Genomic DNA, 20506 nt, shown 5'->3' with positions numbered 1-20506 from the left:
CCTGTCTCTTGAAGGTGTACTTCAGACGTACCATACTACTCTAAACGTTTTGTTATTTTATCAGACATATTCTAAAGGCAAGATACCACTCTTACGATATCTTCCGATAGGTGTCATTCACTATCATAAGCCTTTTCATTTCCTTTATTTACTCAATTCTCTACGAGTCTTCACTATAACGTTTTGTACACCCAAGCAGACATTCGGTATACCGGACGAGAATTTAAGATAAGAAATCTTTATTTACGACAGACGTATAAATCTCCTTATCACTCTGAAACGTTTGCATGCTAGTTCTAATACCGTAGTCGTACGCTTAGAATCCTAAACACATAAGGTCTCCAAACCCGGTCAGCAACAGACCATAGATCCGAACAAATAATATCGTATATGGCAAACATATAACATTTAGCATATAAAAGCATTTTAGGAAACTTTCCTAAAATATACTAGTGCTCGTGTCTTAAAATATGGCAGACACTCACCTCACAATCTTCATTTAGCAATCTTAGTTTAAGTCTAGACATCCTACAAATTCCTAGTTCGCTTAAACTAATGCTCTGATACCAACTATGACATCCCCAATTTCACGACCATAAAAGACCGATTCGTTTATGCTTTGTTTTAAAATTACAGTAATCCTTTTTAAGGAAAATAGTTGCGGAATTTGTCCCAAAAACAAAATATGATAACCATTTATCAAAACATTTCTCAAAGAGAATGTAGTTTCATTAAATAATAAAACCTCGGGATGTCATGTTCCGATACAGACCAAAAGCATAAACAATTGAAAATAGACCTTACAACAGTTATTTATAACTACTGATCTATAATCCAAATTCTCTCATCAAGTCCACCAACTTATACCCTTGTGCTATTACCTGTAATGCAAAGAAAACTGAGTGGGTCAGGCTTGGAAGCCTGGTGAGCTTACATGGTTTTCAACCCACAATAATATAATTATTATATTTAGTCATCAAACAATCAACCCAATTACCCATCCCCATTATCTTCGTTTAGCCTTCCCTAGAGATATTATCCTAAGAGTCATCTCCTATATCATGTTTACCTCCCATATCCTTACATCTTACTTCCTTATATGTTTGTTCCTGAGAACTTTTCCTAAGGATCATCGCCTACATTACATAGACAATACTAATTCGGGGATCACTCCCTCAATATGTGTCTAGTAAGGGTTAGGGTGTCATCGCATGATTTCGCAGCCACAACATCGCCATGACTCGTAAATCATAATAAGGGTTAGACTATCATCGCATGAATACGCAGTCACAACATCGTTTGGACTCATAATTCATAATAAGAGTTAGACTACCATCGCATGAATACGCAACCACAACATCGTCTAGACTCGTAATTCATAATAAGGGTTAGATTATCATCGCATGAATACACAGCAACAACATCGCCTGGACTCGTAATTCATAATAAGGGTTAGACTATCATCGTATTAATACGCAGCCACAACATTGTCTGGACTCGTAATCCATCACCTAATTATCATCACCATTATATCCTCACCTATCTCTTATCACATTATTTCAACACACATCAACTATTTCATCTACCCATGTTCTACCTAACATATTTATAGATATAAATTACATATACAGTTTAAATCATTTAACACCCGTATAAAAACATCAATTCCAAGCCCATCAAATAGACAAATAATATATAACGCATAGCACATATTTCATGGCTAATAGTTTATATTTATGTGTTAGAAGAAAGTAACCACACACTCATCCAAACATATACTTAATACATTCAAACAATACTTGTATTATACTCGTGTTTATGAAAGGGACTATACACTCACTTGATTAGAAGATGGTCGGACAGCACTATGACTCTAAGAGTAGTCACTCTTTGGTGAAACCGAGATATCTTCACTCACCGGGTTTCTCGTGGATAGAGCTTCGGCTCGGAAACTCTTTTCTTCTTAGGATCTTGGGAGCGTCGGAACTCACTTTGGGTCTCGGGATGATATCGGGGCTTTGGGGGTATTTCTTTGCACGTTAATCGATGCAATACGGGTGAGAGATGAGAGAATGAGCACCCAAACTCGGTTGGCCCTTGATTTCTATTTATAGGGCAAATTTCTCATTTTCCACGTCGTGGGCACTGTTTCCACGTCGTGGGCTTGGTCGTCACTGCGTGAGTCATCGCAAGTTGTGTCTGGCAGACACCAGGATGTGTCAAAAAACATGCCACGTCGTGGGCGCTGTTTCGACGTCGTGGCCACTGACACAGCTTTGGGGTTCGCGCCCCGAACATCAGAAATTCATAACTTTCGCATACGATATTCGTTTTCGACCTTTTATGTCGACGTGTAGGTAAAAACAAGAGCTACAACTTTCATTTAGACTCCGTCGGCTAATTTTGAATTTATTTTGAATTTATTATTTTTATATTATTTTTAGTAGATCGGGACAGGAAAACTCCGTTATAAACTCATAACTCCTTCGTCTGACGTCCGTTTTCGTCTGTCTTTTTGTCGTTGCATTACTATCGATGAGATGTCAATTCTCATTTAGATTGTTTCGGCTAAATATCGCTCGATCTCATATTCAAACTTCGGGTTGTACACTGCTAAGGCGAAACTTCGAAAAATCATAACTTTTTCATACAAAGTCAGATTTAGAGGTTCTTTTTATGCACACTCGCGGTTTAACATATTCTACGACTTTCATTAGATTGCTAAGGCCAAATATCGCTCTAACGTAAATTCACTATTTACGTCGCACTTTGTTGTGCTGGTTCTTTCGCGAAACTTCGACAGGTCATAACTTCTTCGTCATAACTCGGATTTCGGCGTTCTTTATATGTACGAAGTCCTTTAACATATATTATAACTTAGTTAAGATTAAACCTTTTAAATAATCTTCCATCAAAAAGTCATTTTTGATGTTTATCGTCTCTAAATTGACTAGCTCGGATCTACGGGCGTTACATATGTCCGTCTTCACTCATTGTCAGTTTTATGTTTTTTGTTTCTCGTGTCACAAGTGAAAAAGGATTGAAAGTACTCATATATGACGACGGTTGTCCAACTAATAAAACAAAAAGTTATGTCTAGAAAGAGATCCTTCAACGATTATAAATATTCAAGTGTTTCATTGTTTTTTTTCCAGACATTTCAATGTTACCAATAATACTAAATCTGTTTCTGTTACTATATTTTTTTTATAGTGCCAACTTTTTTATACCTTTATATGTATATATTTTTATGTTTTTCGTGTTTTACGCGGGTCATAATCTAGTTAAATTAAATAAACAATGGCTTAAGATTGTAATTTCCTTTCACACATCATGGACAAATAAAAAGGAAAAAAAAAATCGAAGTCCTGAAATTTGTGACCATCACCATACGGCAATAGGAGAAACATATAATGCAATATGTATGCCACATGCATCTAGGTGCATGTGATATGAATATGCACGTGACTTGTTTGTTGGCTCGTTAATTTCCGGTCAATCCAGTTCAACAAATTTATTCATCATGATAAGTGTTCCCTTATTTTGATCGAGTTTTACTCATATTTACTACGAAATTTTAACCTTGTAACCTTTATAATTTTATGTAGTAATTATCTATTTAGTAACTTGATCGATAACGTATAGTTACTCAAACTATTTATTGATGTCTTTTTGTTAATTCTTGAATATGTACAGGGATATAGGGTCCCGAAAATATATAATGTATATATTTTTCTTCGATCATAAATTATTTAATTAAAATATCACACAATTATTTAAATTATCTAACTATTTAAACAATAATGGAGCATAAATCGAAGCATCAGTAATTTAAAGCGATAGGAAATACATAAATCAGCTTTTTTTTTTTAAGTACATATATTATTATTTTTTTCACAAAAATGTTAATGAATAAAATTTCACGAAAAAAAACATATTTCATAGATAACATTTATATAGATTTGGATATAGTTTTAAAAATCAATGAGTTATCTTACGATAGTTCAACTAATTTAATCAGCCAACCAATCCAAATAAACAGGCGTCATCGTTCTTACATCATAATTATTTTAGAATTACAGAAAAAATGCAAAAAAAGTCCTCCAAAAGTTAGAGAGATCGGAGAAATAAGTATAGTTTTTGTTCACAAAATGGCTAATGAAAGTACAAAAAAATATCATCTAATATTTTTATTTGATAAGTTATATTTAAAAGTACAAAAAATATCTATCACAAATGAAAATATGAGAATTACACCCAATAAATAAAACAAAAAGAAGATAATATCAAACCATTGAATCCTTATTATATATATATATATATATATATATATATATATATATATATATATATATATATATATATATATATATATATATATATATATATATATATATATATATATATATATACTTTCATTACTTCTCTTATATTTCAAGACATTATTGATTTACTAGCCATCCAACTGTTGAATTTTACAAAATAAGAAAATAATAACAATAATTTTTTTAAGTCAAGTCAACTTAAACTCTTTCTTGGTTAATTCACATTAAAACCGTAAGTGCAAGTGCTAGTAATATATTTTTAATGTTTATATGTTATAGATTTATATTTTTATTTCTTCCTATTACAATGTTCTTTTTATCTAACTTTTATTATCATTCAAAATATAGTATTTTGGATCTAACATGTCAAAATACGTCATCGTATAATAAAAACAATTATAAACGAGCATGTTAAAACTATACGACTACTAGAAAACTGCACATTACCCACAAGAGATTTGGTGAGTAATCTATAGGTAAAACATGTTACCTATGGATTCACTATGGAAACAGGTCTGTAGGAACATAGCTCGTGGGTAATTGGTTATGACGGATTACCTACATAATTTTCTAAAGTCTGCCTATAGAAATTGTTGGTGATTTATTATCATCAATATTATTTAAGTGTAGTGGAATTATTTTGTTGACCAAAGATAATTTTGATAAATATTAAACATGTAAGGAAGGTGTAAAGTACACACTTGTTTAATTTTGATCAAAATTTCAAAGTACATTGTCATTTAGGGGCGAAGCCCCTAAACGAACGGGGGTCCGGGGGTAGCGCCCCTAGGAGCGGGGTCCAAGGGGCAGAGCCCCTGGCTGGGGTCGAGCTGCCAGGTCAGCGCGAAAATTTTTTATATAGGGTATGTTGCTATATAAAAAAATGCATCAGAAAATCATATTTTCAGAGAATTGACCATTGTTTGAACCTTATCCAAACTTCCGTTTTATTTCGGTTTTTATAGTTTATGACAGTTTGAAACTGTCATATGACAGTTTTCAGACAAAGATCATAAATTCGGTTTTGGTCTCACTTTTTCTGGTACAGACGAAACTATCATCAAAACATTCTAAATTTTTGTCTCTCCGAGTCTTATCCGATTAAAGAATATTGGGAGTACCACCCAAATGCTTTAATCTGAAAGTGTTTTACACAATTCTCAGAATTCCAAGCCTTACTATACCCCAATTTCTAACAGAAAATTCTGTAGGTAATTTATCTACGGATTGCCTACAGCTACATTTACATATTGATTACATACGTAACCTTTTTTTATGACAGATCACCGAATAAAATATCATGTACAGATTTCCTGCAGAATTATTACATACGGATTCCCTACATAATCATTTCCTATTGATTGACAACAAAATATTTTACTTCAAACTGCCTACGACTTTTCCAATTTGTTGTGACAGATATATTTGTGGAAATCTGTAAAACCATAAATTTTCAAAATAATTTTTTCGTTTTCAAAAACACATAATGTATCACATCACAATTTCAAATCCATAATCAATAGTGTTTTCAAAACAAATCCCAAGATCTCTACACATAATAAACTCCATCGGTGTGTGTACGTGTCACGCCGTCGCCTTCCCACGGTCCTCGCTAGTACCTGAGACATCAACACGACAACTGTAAGCATAAATGTTTAATGAGTTCCCCAAAATACCACATACCACAAATACGCCACTCAAGGCTAAACTCGACCCTCTGGTCAAGATGTCTCGGCGGGACCCTCCAGTCCCATAGCTCGTCGGACCCTCCGGTCCAGTCATAGCTCATTGGGCCCTCTGGCCCGGTCTAAATCGTTAGACCCTCCGGTCCGGTCTATATCGTTGGACCCTCTGGTCCGGTCTACACAATCATACAACATACATATAACACATAGCACGTAATCTCATACATAGCACATAAGACCCTTTGGTCAACTCATAATACCACTCAAGGTAACGTATAGTGAGAAGACTCGTCTGGCACGAAGAATCAACGTCCAATCATGCTGCTTGCCAAACACCGACCTCTAACTCTGCGTCAAATCCCACAATTAACCCAATCAGGAACTAAGTCCAATTTCTCAATTACCAGGTCTAAAGATAGACCATCTACCAGTTTATTACGGTCCTAACCCATTGGGCCCACCAAGGCCCAATAATAAATGGGCTTTCCCCAAGGCCCAACCTCACCCTACAAGACAAGCCCACCATGAGGCCTAATACATCAATTTAATTCTTTGATCACAGGCTCCACTAAGCAGGCACAAGGATTCCAGCCCAACACTTAAAGCCCAAAAGATCACCTAGCCCAAAAGCCAACAGAGGGGTTACGCGGGGCGTACCTCTCTTGGTACGCTCAGCGTACTCAAGCATGCACAAATCTGATCGGGGACCTCAGCCTAGTACGCGGGGCGTACTAGGATTACGTTGGGCGTACTCTCAGTTTTGCTTAAATCAATTTCTGGTTCTTAACCCGTTAAGACCTTAACTTATCTCTTGGATCTGGACTTCCTAACATCTCTTACTCCATAAAGTTATCGACTTTAATCCTTTGCATGGCTGATGAGGTCACAGCACATAAAAACTCTTACTTTCTTAACCCAAAATGCTCATAACTCATGCATGGGTAGATTCATACGATCAAGATCTCATTTTTATGGTTCTTCATCACTAGATACACTTAAAAGGACAGGTTATTAAGCTTTGGAGTGCATCAACTCATAAAGTCTCAAGCTTAGGACTAAAAACCCTAAAATGGACCCTAAAATGCACAAAACAAAAAAGAGAGGGAAAGCTTGGAGCTTTATACCTTCAAATGGTGCTCTAGCCCCAAGGAAGCTCAGATCCACAACTTGCTCTTCGACTTCACTCCCTTCCATGCTCCTTCTTAACTCTCAAAAGTCCACAAGAACACAAACAAGCTCATCATGGCCACCACAAGCTTCAAGAACGGATATTAGGGTTTGAGAGGGTTTAATAACTGAGGAAGGTGGCCAGAAATGAGACCACCTCTTTCTTTTTATAGGGACACTTCACTTAATTAGGGTTTTCTTCTATGCCTAGTACGCCCAGCGTACCCCCTGGTACGCCCAGCGTACTAGGTGGCTCTTGCTTAAGAAACACGCGCATCTGTACGCTAAGCGTACGAATACGTACGCCCAGCGTACTTCGCTGCCAACTTCTTGACTTTAAGGACTTAACTTGTCAACCCTCCAAACTTTCATAGCTTCAAAGATAAAACTTTGATTCCACAATCCTCATACATATCGAAAGGTAATGAGATCCCTTACGTTTCTAGCAACTCGCTTCAACCCGAAACCCTCTCGCGCCCGACTCGTGGCCCACCAACACTAATCACGGACAATCTGAAACAGGATGTTACAAAATCTGTCACTAAAATGATTTTATTTTTTATTTATATAAAAGAACTGAGATAATTGTAATAAAATCCAAATTTTTTCCCCCAAATGCAAGAAAAACTCAATATATTAGACCTAAAATTATATTCGTATTCAACCACAAAAAATAATATTCATTATAACAAAAATTGTCGAGTACATTAAAATAGCCAAATACATTATAAGTGTCTAACAAAAACATAATGCTAAGGCCATTTCTAATGGATTAAACTCATGGAGAGTTATATGGATTGCCAACTAGGAAAGAGAATATAAACATTCACTTTAATTCTTAAAAATTCATAAATTTTCAATTACAATTCCATTATACCGTTCAATGGTCATTCAACTCCACACTGCCTCTCCTTTATATTATATTAACACTTATTCCATTAAACTCTCATACAACTTCTATTGTAGATGGTCTAAGAACTATTTGGCGGATTACCAAGCGGGTTATTCAAATGTCTTAAAATGGCTCATACAACTTCTATTGTAGATGGTCTAAGAACTATTTGGCGGATTACCAAGCAGGTTATTCAAATGTCTTAAAATGGCTGCCATTTTTTTTCTTTTAGTTGTTTTTGCTGCACATTCATTTCATGTAGTTTTATTTGCAATCAACTAATCACACATCCATTTCAACTTGTTTTTCTTGCAATTGAAAATCAAATTGAGTGCTTTTGCACCATAATCAACACATCAAGAATAACTTGTTTTTTTTCCCTAGGTGATTTTTATAGGTAAATTGCATTTTTCTAGTAGTATAATTAAATAGAAAAAAAAAAGTTTTTTAATAGAAAAAAATAAGTATATCTTTATAATATACAAATAGAGAATCTATATTTATTTTCCTACATTTAATCCTATACACAATGATTAAAATCTTTTGTCTAAAATACATGTAAATACATTTTAACCTCACGATTGGATTTTAACAAAATAATTTTGGTGATTGTAAATTAATTCCCAGAAGGAATAGTTCACTCTAATTAATAGAAGGATCTTTTTCCCCAATATTTATATCCAAATCTTTACTACATAAATTCTATGCAATCATTAATTCATTATCCTCTAAATGTATGACAATTTTAATGATCTAATTAACGTCAAGCTCCGATAATATTGTTTCTATCAAATAAATAAAATTCACATCTTAAAGGGTATGGGAGTCTAAAAGCAAAAAAACTTGAAATTTCATACTTTTTTGAAGTTGTAACCATTTATAGCCATAGTAAAAGCTTTTTACTGGCTTTTTTTCTTGTATATATACATAACGAAATCACCTTCATTCGAATCATCCCAATCTTCACTCATTCATTACTTTCATAGCCATGGAGTCTCATTGCTTCCTTTTGGCCTCTTTTCTCTTGGTTGCAACTTCTGTAAGTTTCTTTTACCCTCTTTAATCATGTACATTTTGTATTTTCATCAAATGATTATGTACTAATTTTATAATGTGTAACTTTCATTTGCATAACATACAAGCTTCAATGCATAACGTACAAGGTCAATTGGCAAGTTTTGTTAGGTTTCATTCGCATAACATAAACATTATTATGCATAATGTCTACATTTTAAGTTTCTAAAGTAACTGTTCATATGGATATGAGATTGTTAAATCACGTTTGGATATTTCATTCAATGACTATTTGTGTAAATTCACTAAACAATGGACAAATTTCATGCACAATGTATAAAATTAATTGCAAGGTATACTAAAACAATGATGAATTGTCATAATCGGGGCAAAACAGATAAAATAATAATAATTTTTTTTCGTATTTTGTAATTTCATAGATTTGGCAAAAACATATGTTATTGCATACTAGCATTTTTATAGTTATATCAATTACATCACGATTGCATATTTTCAATTTTCTGTTATATTACATACAGATGCTCTATTTGGTTGTAACATATGCATGGATGTTTGTACAATATGCATATTTAGTTTATATTTAAATATGAAAACATGTTTAACCTTAATTATATTATACGAACTAATAGCATTTTAAATGATAATTTATTTAAAGTCAATAATTTTTTAATTTGTATATTATAGGTTACCCATTTCGGTTTTGCTTCTCCACTACCACTCCCTTTGACACCAACATCACCACCCGCCGTTTACCCAGAATGTGACAACACACCACCACCATCACCCATCGTATCTCCGCCAATTTATCCACCTCCACCACCGAATCCAAACCCACCTGTACCTGCACCTACTCCATCACCGTCTTATTCACCCACCCCTCCCCCACCGGTGTCAGCCTGCCCACCTATGGCAACACCACCTAGCACAACTCCACCACCGCCATCTTTACCTCTTCCGTATCCACCCACCACTCCACCATCTAACCCACCTGGTGTAGCACCACAACCTTCACCGGTGAAACCACCGACACTTCCACCATATATAAACACTCCACCTCCTTATAAACCAGGATCTCCACCACCTCCAGGGACACCGGCAATTCCACCATCACCCAAAATGCCACCCGGTGTTCCACCAACATTTCCGGTGATACCACCGCCTCCATATGCACCCAACCCTTCACCGTCTCCTACACCAGCTCCTCGTGTAGCACCACCGACATCCCCAGTGACACCACCGACAGTTCCACCGTTTCCATATCCACCTTCTCCTACACCGGCTCCTGGTATAGCACCAATATCTCCGACAACACCGACATCTCCACCGCCTCCATATTCACCCCTCATTCCACCTAGTCCAGTGACGCCACCACCTGCACCATCTCCATATCCAATCAACACTCCACCTCCCGCTATGCCACCGTCGCCACCTTGTAGCACCCCACCCCCACCGCCTACTAATTCAACTCCACCATCTCCCGATTCACCCAAGACGCCACCGCCGATCACTCCACCATCTCCGAATCCATCAAAGACACCACCGCCCTTTCTCCCACCACCAATCACTCCGCCATCTCCCATTTCACCTATCATCCCTCCATATATAAGTCCTTCACCAAGTATTCAACCATATTACCCTGCCACGCCTATCCCCACCACACCACCACCTTGCAACGATGCTCCACCGATGGGCAGCAAGCCACCATTAAATTCAGAAGGTACTGGTATAATTAACGACTAACATTTTCATTCAATCATGAGCTACAAAACATATGTTTAATAATCTGTAATCATATCTTGTAGAATGTTTTTCATCATGCGAGTTAAGGTGCGAGTTAGACGCGAAGCAAGAAAGATGCCACCGAAGTTGCATGGCGTGTTGTCATCGTTGCAATTGTGTTCCACCTGGACAATATGGAAATAGAGAGATGTGTGGTCCGTGCTACACTGATATGAAAACTCTCGCTGGAAGAACTATGTGCCCTTGAAGGCCTTCTGCTTTATATTAGTTTCCCGATTATATGAAGGGATCAATAAAATTATGTTTGGTAATTAATGGATGTTAAAATAACTTGGTTTTGGATTCTGATATATATCTACATGCGGATATATGAAAAGCATGAGTATTTTCATTAATGAATGTATGCGTTATTGCGTTATTATAAAACTTTTATTTGGTTTGAAGTAAAAGTCGTTACAAAGTCATAATATTAACACTTTAAGTCACATTGATCAAAACAGTTTACTGATATATAAAACAGTTATCGAAAATAATAATAATAATATATAAAGAACAAATGAACTTTGTGGCAATTTTGTATGCATTAATGAAAAACAAGGTCATCTTTGTAATTTATACACGAAGGGCAATATTGTAATTTAGTTAATATTTAGTTAATAGTTTGTTGAGAGTGGATTAGTTGTCTAGTTTTGTTTTGTTGCCTATTTCTTTATATAAGATGTAAGTTGTTTTGTCATTGATTCGGTAACGAGAAACAGAAAATTCCAGATCTTTGTTTTCTTACTTACTTTGAAAGAAAACATATTTCTTTAAGGAACTTCTATTCAGATCACCAACACAATGAATATGAAATTAAATCCCAAGAGTATAACAAAAAATCTCAAGATAGACTAAGCGCATCGGCCATGACATTGGCCTTCCCAGGGTGGTAGAGAATCTCACAATAGTAATCCTTCACCACATCTAACTATCGATGCTGTCTCATATTTAGATTTGGCTGATCCATAAGGTACCTCAAACTCTTATGGTATGTGTAAATTATACAGCGGACCCCATAGAGGTAATGACGTCAATTCTTGAGGGCGAAAACAATTGTCCCCAACTCCAAGTCATGCGTCAGATAGTTCGCCTCATGAGGCTTCAGCTCCCTCAAAGCATAGGCGATAACATGCCCCCTCTGCATCAATACCGCGCCCAAACCCGAGATGGACACATCACAATAACCCACTAAATCATCCATGTTATCCGTCAGGGCTAAAATTGGCGCCTCGCACAATCTCTGTCTCGTTGTCTCAAATGTGGCCTGCTGCTCAGGCCCCCAACGACAGACCACGACTTTCCTTGTCAACCAGGTCATGGGCACATCTCTCTTGGAGAAGTCCTGAATGAATATCCGATAATAATCTGTCGGTCCCAGGAAGCTCTGAATCTTAGATGGAGACCTCGGAACCTCCCACCTCATCACGACCTCTACTTTGGTCAGGTCGACTGAAATCCCGTTCTGGTTGACAAGGTGCCCAAGATAATGCACCTCGCGCAACATGAACTCACACTTGGAGAACTTGGCCTTTAAGTTTTCCCTCCTAAGAGTATCTAATACCTCCTACAAGTGCTCCTCATGTTACTCCCGTGTCTTGGAATAGACCAAGATGTCATCAATGAAAACTATTACAGACCGATCCAACATCGATCTACACGTGCCGTTCATCAGATCAATGAACGCGGCAGGAGCATTGGTGAGCCCAAAAGGCATCACCACGAACTCATAGTGACCATATCGCGTCCGAAATGCAGTCTTCTGCACATCCTCCTCTCTGACCCTCATCTGATGATAACCCGAACGCAGATCAATCTTGGAGAACCAAGATGCTCCCTGAAGCTGGTCAAAGAGATCATCAATCCTCGGGAGTGGGTAACGGTTCTTTATCGTTACCTTATTCAGCTCACACTAGTATATACACATCCGATGCGACCCGTCCTTCTTTTTCACAAATAGTATCGGGGCTCCCCAGGGTGAACTGCTTAGTCTGATGAATCCCTTGTCTAACAGCACCTGCAGCTATGTAGACAACTCCTACATCTCGGGATGAGCCAGCCGATATGGTGCCTTGGTTATCGGAGCCGCACCAGGGACTAGGACGATCCTGAACTCTACCTACCTCTCCGGAGGTATCCTAGGCAACTCCTTTGGAAATACATTCACGTACTCTCGTACCACCGACACGTCACTCACCGTCGCCTCACTTATCTCCTGGGTATCTAAGACATAGGCGACATACCCTGCACACCCCTGTTGGAGGTAGCGCCTAGCTCTCACTGCTAAACATAATGCTGGTCCACGTTGTGGCCTCTCGCCTTGAATCATCAGCTCTCCCCCACTTAGGGTCCTAACCCATACCAACTGTCGCGCGTAGTTGATCACCGCCCTATTGGGGCTCAACCAATCCATGTCTATAATAACCTTGTTCCCCCGTAATGGTATGGGAACCAAGTCTACCAAGTAGCGCTCTTCGAACAACCTCAAAAACACAATCCCTGAAAACCTCCGCTACTCGAACTGATCGGTCGTTCGTACTCTCGACCTCTAGAGGGCAATCCAACATGCCCAAACACTCAAAGAACCTCTTGCTATGCACAAGAGAGACAAATGATCGGGTAGCACCGAAATCAAACAACACCTAAACCAGGATACCGTTCTCATGGAACGATCATAAACAAACATATAACACGGCATATCAATATTACAAGCGACATATAATTAAAGCTAGAGAGAAGAAACCATATCCGTCACCGCATCGGGTGCGGCGCGTGCCTCTTCGGCTGTCAACTGGAAAGCTCGACTCCTCACCACTGGAGCCTCTGACTTGACCTTCTGGCCATCCATAACTCGAGTTGTCGTTGGAGATGGCGTCGCCACTGGCGCTGCTGGTGCTATCAATCTAGGGTAGTTGGGCTTTTTATGTGCCCTTTGATTGCAATGAAAGCAAATCATATCTAATGTCTGAACAGTATGGACAGGGCAGTACAATGCTTGCCAAAGTGCACCGTCTTGCTGCACTTCTAGCAGCCCGACGATCCCACTCTACAAGCGCCATCATGTGGCCCTTCGACCTAGTGTCGGATCCCTTGGATTTCTTCCCTGAAACCCCAGTAACCTGCTTCGTCTTTGTCTTCCTCTTCCCGAGGTGCTCTAAATCAATCTCTCTCTTCCCCTCCTTGGCAATCATGGACCCCAGGGTCAGGAGGCTGAGTAGCTGACATGCTCCCGAATATTAGTGTAACGACCTAAAACTTAAGAAAATTTTCACTTTTAATTAATAAAACATAAATGCATAAACCATGAAATTCCCACATAATTGTTTTCAAATCAACGACTCAATACAAATTATTCAAATCATCAGATTGTCCCCAATTCCTAATAGTGAAAGAGAGAAATAGAGTGCACGTCGCGCCATCACGCCTTGCCCTTGCCATTGGGCTCAGATGTACCTGAAACAAATCAACAACCTGTAAGTGAAATGCTTAGTGAGTTCCCTAGAGCATATCGCACACCACACTTGCACATACCCTGTTAGCTAATTAAAGCTACATGAATATCACATAAACCATGCTCCCGTATTTCCTCCTCTGGCTTCCAAGTCCATTCGGAGCCCTTCCAGTGCCGCCATTGTACCTTCACCAACTTCATTGCCTTGTTGCGAAGACCCTTCGTCTTCCTATCTAGAATGTCAACCGACTTCTTGACATAATTCAGGCTTCCATCCACCTGAATTCCATCCAAGGAAACAACTGCGGACTTGTCAGCAACACACTTCCGAAGCTGGGACACATGGAAGGTGTTGTGAATCTGATTAAGCTCCTCTGGAAGTTCTAAAAGATACGCCACCTTTCCCACTCGGGCTATGATCCTGAACGGGCCTCTGAACCGAGGCCCCAACTTGCCCCTTTTTCGAAACTTGGTTATCTCCTTCCAGGTTGATACCTTCAGCAAACCAAGATCCCCCACCTGAAACTCGAGATCCGATCGTCGTCGATCAGCATACTCTTCCGACGGGTCTGTGCAACTCGCAACTGGTCGCGCACCTGCTGAATCAACCCGGTGGTCTTGAGCACTACCGCAGTGCTCCCCATGACCCGATGCCCAACCTCGTCCCAGCATACTGGGGTCCTGCACCTCCGACCATATAACATCTTGAATGTAGCTCGGTCGATACTGACGTGATAACTATTATTGTACGAAAACTCCACTAATGGGAGATACGTATCCCAACTCCCTCTAAAATCCTACACACAGGCTCGAAGCATGTCCTCCAGTGTCTGGATTGTCCTCTCACTCTGACCGTCCATCTGAGGGTGGTATGCTGTGCTGAAAAGCAGATGAGTACCCAATTCCTCATGGAATTTCTTCCAAAACCTAGATGAAAACCGGACGTCCCTGTCGGAGACTACAGACACGGGCACCCCATGTCTATTCACTACCTCGCGAACATAAATGTCTGCCAACTTCTTTGCGGATATACTCTCAGAGATCAGGATAAAGTGGGTGCTCTTTGTTAGTCTGTCTACGATCACCCATATAGCATCCATTCCCCTTGTCGTCCTGGGCAACTTCGTGATGAAGTCCATGGTGATTTCCTCCCATTTCCACATGGGGATGGGTAGTGGCTGAACCTTGCCATGAGGTTGTTGATGCTCGGCCTTGAACTTCTTGCAGGTCAACCACCACTCCACAAACCAGTAAATCCCCCGCTTCATGCAGAGCCACCAATAACTCAGTCTCAAGTCCCTATACATTTTTGTAGCTCCCGGGTGTATAGAGAACTTGAACTTATGCGCCTCCTCTAGTAGCTTCTGCCTCATTCCCCCTACCATTGGTACCCACACTCGGCCACACTGAGTCAAAAGGTCGCGACTATACTTGACAAACAAAGGATACTGACCCATAATTTTCTCTGATTTCCAGTTCTCCTTCTTCACCCCTCAACATGAGCCCCCTTGATCATATCCAAAAAAAGGTGAAATCACAGTCATCCTCATACAAATGTCTCTAATCGGCGACCCATCCCTCTTGTGGCTCAACGCATCCGCCACTACATTGGTCTTTCATGTCTGGTAGAGGATCTCACAATCATAATCCTTCAGCACATCTAGCCACCTCCTCTGATGCATGTTGAGGTTCTGCTGATCCATCAAGTACTTCAAACTCTCTTTATCAGTATATATAGTGAACCGCACACCATATAAGTAGTGCCTCCAAATCTTGAGGGCAAACACCATCGCCCCTAGCTCCGGGTCATGAGTGGGGTAATTTGCCTCATAAGGCTTAAACTAGGTCGAGGTATAAGCTATCACATGCCCCCTCTGCATCAGTACCGCACCAAACCCTAAGATTGACGCGTCACAATACACCACCAAATCATCTAACCCCTCAGGTAATACTAGAATCGGAGCCTCACATAGCCTCCTCCTCATGGTCTCAAAAGCCATCTGTTGATTTGCACCCCACCAAAAAGTCACATGTTTCTTGGTTAAGCGAGTCAATGACATGACAATCTCGGCGAAATCCCGAATAAATCTCCGATAGTAGCCCACTAAGCCCAAGAAACTGCGGATCTATGATGCATTCCTTGGTACTTCCCATCCCATTACAGCCTCAACCTTGGTTGGATCAAATGAAATACCCTCTTGATTGATGACATGCCCCAAAAACTGTACTTCCCGCAGCCAGAAATCACACTTGGAGAACTTCGCAAAAAGTTTCTCCACCCTCAGGGTCTCTAATACTTCCCTCAAATGCTGCTCGTGCTGCTCCCTGGTCTTAGAGTAGACCAGAATATCATCGATAAAAACTATCACCGACCGATTCAACATCGGCCTACATACTCTGTTCATGAGATCCATGAACGTTGCAGGGGCATTGGTGAGCCCGAACGGTATCACCACAACTCATAGTGTCCATACCGAGTCCTGAAAGCTGTCTTCGGTATATCCTCATCCCGAATCATTATCTGATGATACCTAGACCGAAGGTCATCGATCGAAGGTCATCGATCCTCGGCAACGGATAACGGTTCTTCACCGTTAGTTTGTTCAGCTCCCTGTAATCGATGCACATTATGTGCGATCCATCCTTCTGTTTCACGAAAAGAAACGGTGCACCCCATGGGGAACTACTCGGACGCATGAACCCCCGGTGTAGCAACTCCTGAAGCTGTGTAGATAACTCCTGCATCTCCGGTGGTGCCAACCGATATGGTGCCTTTGCGATCAGGGCGGCACCCGACACCAGGTCAATGCGAAAATCCACTTGCCTCTCCGGAGGCACTCCTGGTAACTCTTAGGGAAACACATCCTGAAAATCCTATACAACCGGCACACTGCCCACATCCGTTACGGCCTCCGTTCTCGTATTCGAAACATTAGCCAGAAATCTTGAGCAACCCTGCTGTAAAAACCTCCTTGCCCTCGCAACCGAACAGAGGGTCGGTCCTTGCGAGGCTTTCTCACCATGAATAACCATCTCTCCCCCACTTGGGGTTCGAACCCTGACCAATTAGAGCTCGCAATCAATCATGGCCCCATTAGCTCCCAACCAGTCCATTCAGACAATCACTTCAATCCTCGCAATGGCATCGAAACTAGATCCACACGGTATCTCTCGCCTAGCACATTTAAAACACAACCCCGATATACTCTCGCCGCACTAACAGTGCGATCGTCGCCAACCTCCACATCAAGCGGGGAATCTAAGGTCCCCGACGCATCCGCAAACTTCTCGCTAAGCGCAAGAGACACAAATGACCGGGTAGCACCCGAATCAAACAAGACATGAGAAGACATACCATTGACCAAAAGGTCCCTATACAAACATAATTACATGTAATTCATGTAAAATAATAAAAGTAAAGGATAGAAAACACATACCAGTCACAACGTCCGGCGCAACCCGAGCCTCCTCGGTAGTCAGTTGAAACGTGGGGCTCTTCACATAGTGTGCATGCTTGGAGCATGGGACAACAGTTGTTATAATTCAAGTAATTTGATTATCTGGAACATTATACAATGAATAATGAGTAATCAATATGTTGATTAAATAAAGGTGTTTTATTTATACTTAAAAGTTTTGGGGCCATATAGGATTAGTATTATTCTTCTGTTTCACTTCGCATGTTTTGACTTCCCGAATAATAAGATTATTCAAACCATCCAAAGTCACTCATGCTTTGGAAGTAGGTATGAAAGAAGACTGTCATGAACTGGCTTGTAGATTGTCTAAAGTGTATTAGACATAACAAAAGTTTGCTGCAACATTCATGAGTACTTATGAAATAAGATTTGAGTATTGGATTAAACCCACGCTCACTTGAATAGCTTCATGGATTTTATCACGAGTGATTTGTGAGACGATAATATCTTATATTCTTCAAACAGAGACATATAGTTGCAGTTTACGAGTCGGTTGCTCAATGATAATATGTAAACGCACCAGTAACTTGGTGTTATAAAACATATTGTTTTGTATGATTTGATGAGTAAATAGATCAGGCATATGAGTCGAAGTTTATCCATTGCTTTTACCCAAAGTGGGATAAAAGTGATATCTATGGGCCCCTGGATGATTTAGTGATAATACCCTAAGCGCTTAACCAAGTCGGGACTAAGTTGATGTGTTCAATTGTAGTCTGTTGTCAGTCGTAATAAATCAGAAATCGGGAAACAATACATAGACTGAGAGAATGATTATAATCCATGTCTCATATCTATACGATATCTAGAATTGAGGAATATATGATCCCTTATCTACAGGACGAATTACTGATAAGATCAGAGTTGACAGCCGCTTTCAAAAGGTACGATTGTTGATCAGGTTCTGAAGTCGTACTTGCAAAATAGTTATTAGACTTATCCAAGTGGTAGACTATTGGATTTGGTGTCTAAGCCCATAACTATTTTGGTATGTACTTGACCTGATTATGAGCATGGTCCTTTTGGGTTGGCTTCACCATAGCAACTGATATGATGAATTAAGGAGAAAGAGGATTAATTATGATTTATTAATATATTATATGAATAATATATTAAAAGAGAAATCATATTGTGTAATTTTGATCAAGAATTAATTTAGAATTAATTTTGTGGTCAAAAGAGATTAATGAAATAAAGGAGACTGATACTGTAATTATAAGATAGTTACAAAGTTGGGCTTAGGATCCATAAGGATGCAATGGACGAATTCTATATGAGAGTCCATACAGAAGTTGTCCAAGGGCCTTCTGGAAGGATCTGTTGGGTTGCTTAAGGACTAAGCAACTGGATTAGGGTTTCCAAGTTGATAACCCTAGAAGCCTAACTATAAAAGGAACCCTTTAGGCCACTAAATTCATCCCTAACCTTCTATAAGATCCTTTGGAAAAATTTTGTGCCTTTTCCACCCTCTCCTAAGTCATCTTGTTACTAGTGGTGTTTGTGACTCCATTAGAGGTGCAACACTTGGAGCACTAAGCTTTCAGAAGTTAAGATCAAGAAGGTTTGTGATTGTTATTGCTACATAACAATCAAGGGAAGATCTAAGCCCTAATCATATGTGATTTTCAGATTTGATATGCTACTCAATTAGGGTTTACTGCTTTGGTATTCAATGTTGTATGTTTACTTAGGAAAACCTAGATCAAAGTAATTAGGGTTTCATGTACACCATACGATTGATGTTATGCATATAACCTATCAAATAGTGCCTTGAACTCCAAAGTCCTTCCATTCGGGAGGGTAACTTCACTAATGTCAGGTTCAAAGTATTGAGGAGGTCAGCTAAATCCGAACTTGCCATTTCTCTCGCTGATCTTCCTAACATGAATCCACATGATTGGATCATCCTGCATAACATCCTCCTCACCAATGAAGCTGAATATGGGCTGATCATAGATCACTTCAAGAGGATGTTGGCTTGCTACGTCATGGAGGTTGCTACGATGGATCAGGAAATTGCTAGTGTATTCAAGAAGAAGCCCACCATCTCCCCAGTTGGTTCTGCAAGTGATTTGAATAAAATGCAGACGGGGAGGATCGATCCTAAGCGAAACTCAGTCATGTTCACCAGGAATGAAGGCCAAAAATGTTTGTTTGCCTTGGCTGACAAGCATTTATATACCACTTCGTGTTTGGAGCATGTTCTGGGGATCATTAATCGGTGCAAGCAGAATTCTGAAGATGACAAAAAGTATTTTGATGATATGATCCAGTGGTACATTCGTTTCAGATAAACCATTCTTGTCATCATTCCTTGTCTGTTCGATACCACGAAAAAAGTTCCTGCAGCTGGATCCAGCAAGCCTAAGTAGAGTCTCGCTCTAATTGACGCAAATGGGGAGATTGTAGGGTCCATTATGTGTTGCGTCTTGGGCTCGGTCCTTAGTCCAATTTTGTATCCGGATTGGGCCTGTCCATCCGTGATTTATTTATTAGGGTTTAGTATTTATAGATGCTTGCATGCATCTTGGTACGTAAGTTTTTAGGAGTCGATCATTCATAGCAAATACCTTTTATCGATTGTAACCCTAAAAAGCCTCTACAGCGGAAGTTCTTTATCGAGCTCTGCTGAGGCGTGAATCTATTGAATCATTCAGCTTATTTTGATTCATTCTCTTGTTTGATATTTCTGTTTG

The 20506-nt window shown here is 39.5% G+C and overlaps 1 protein-coding gene across 1 annotated transcript; it reads left to right on the top strand.

Annotated features, from left to right (window-relative positions):
• The first annotated feature begins 9052 nt into the window (after positions 1–9052).
• On the top strand, positions 9053–11287 carry LOC111896372 (vegetative cell wall protein gp1). Its single transcript, XM_023892374.3, has 3 exons — positions 9053–9108; positions 9789–10821; positions 10907–11287. The coding sequence occupies exons 1-3, from the start codon at positions 9058–9060 to the stop codon at positions 11089–11091; spliced, it is 1269 nt and encodes a 422-aa protein (XP_023748142.1). The 5' UTR covers positions 9053–9057; the 3' UTR covers positions 11092–11287.
• The last annotated feature ends 9219 nt before the right edge of the window (positions 11288–20506 follow it).

This window comes from Lactuca sativa, chromosome 4 (genome assembly GCF_002870075.4).
Source record: "Lactuca sativa cultivar Salinas chromosome 4, Lsat_Salinas_v11, whole genome shotgun sequence".
NCBI lineage: Eukaryota > Viridiplantae > Streptophyta > Magnoliopsida > Asterales > Asteraceae > Lactuca > Lactuca sativa.
The sequence above is the reverse complement of the archived record's forward strand: the minus strand, read 5'-3'. Positions and strand labels throughout refer to the sequence as shown.

Excerpts from the sequence above, each read along its gene's own strand:
- LOC111896372 (XM_023892374.3), top strand. The coding sequence starts at position 9,058 with ATGGAGTCTCATTGCTTCCTTTTGGCCTCTTTTCTCTTGGTTGCAACT. Across the intron at positions 9,109-9,788 it reads TTCTCTTGGTTGCAACTTCT|GTTACCCATTTCGGTTTTGC; the intron begins GTAAGTTTCTTT and ends TGTATATTATAG. Across the intron at positions 10,822-10,906 it reads GCCACCATTAAATTCAGAAG|AATGTTTTTCATCATGCGAG; the intron begins GTACTGGTATAA and ends CATATCTTGTAG.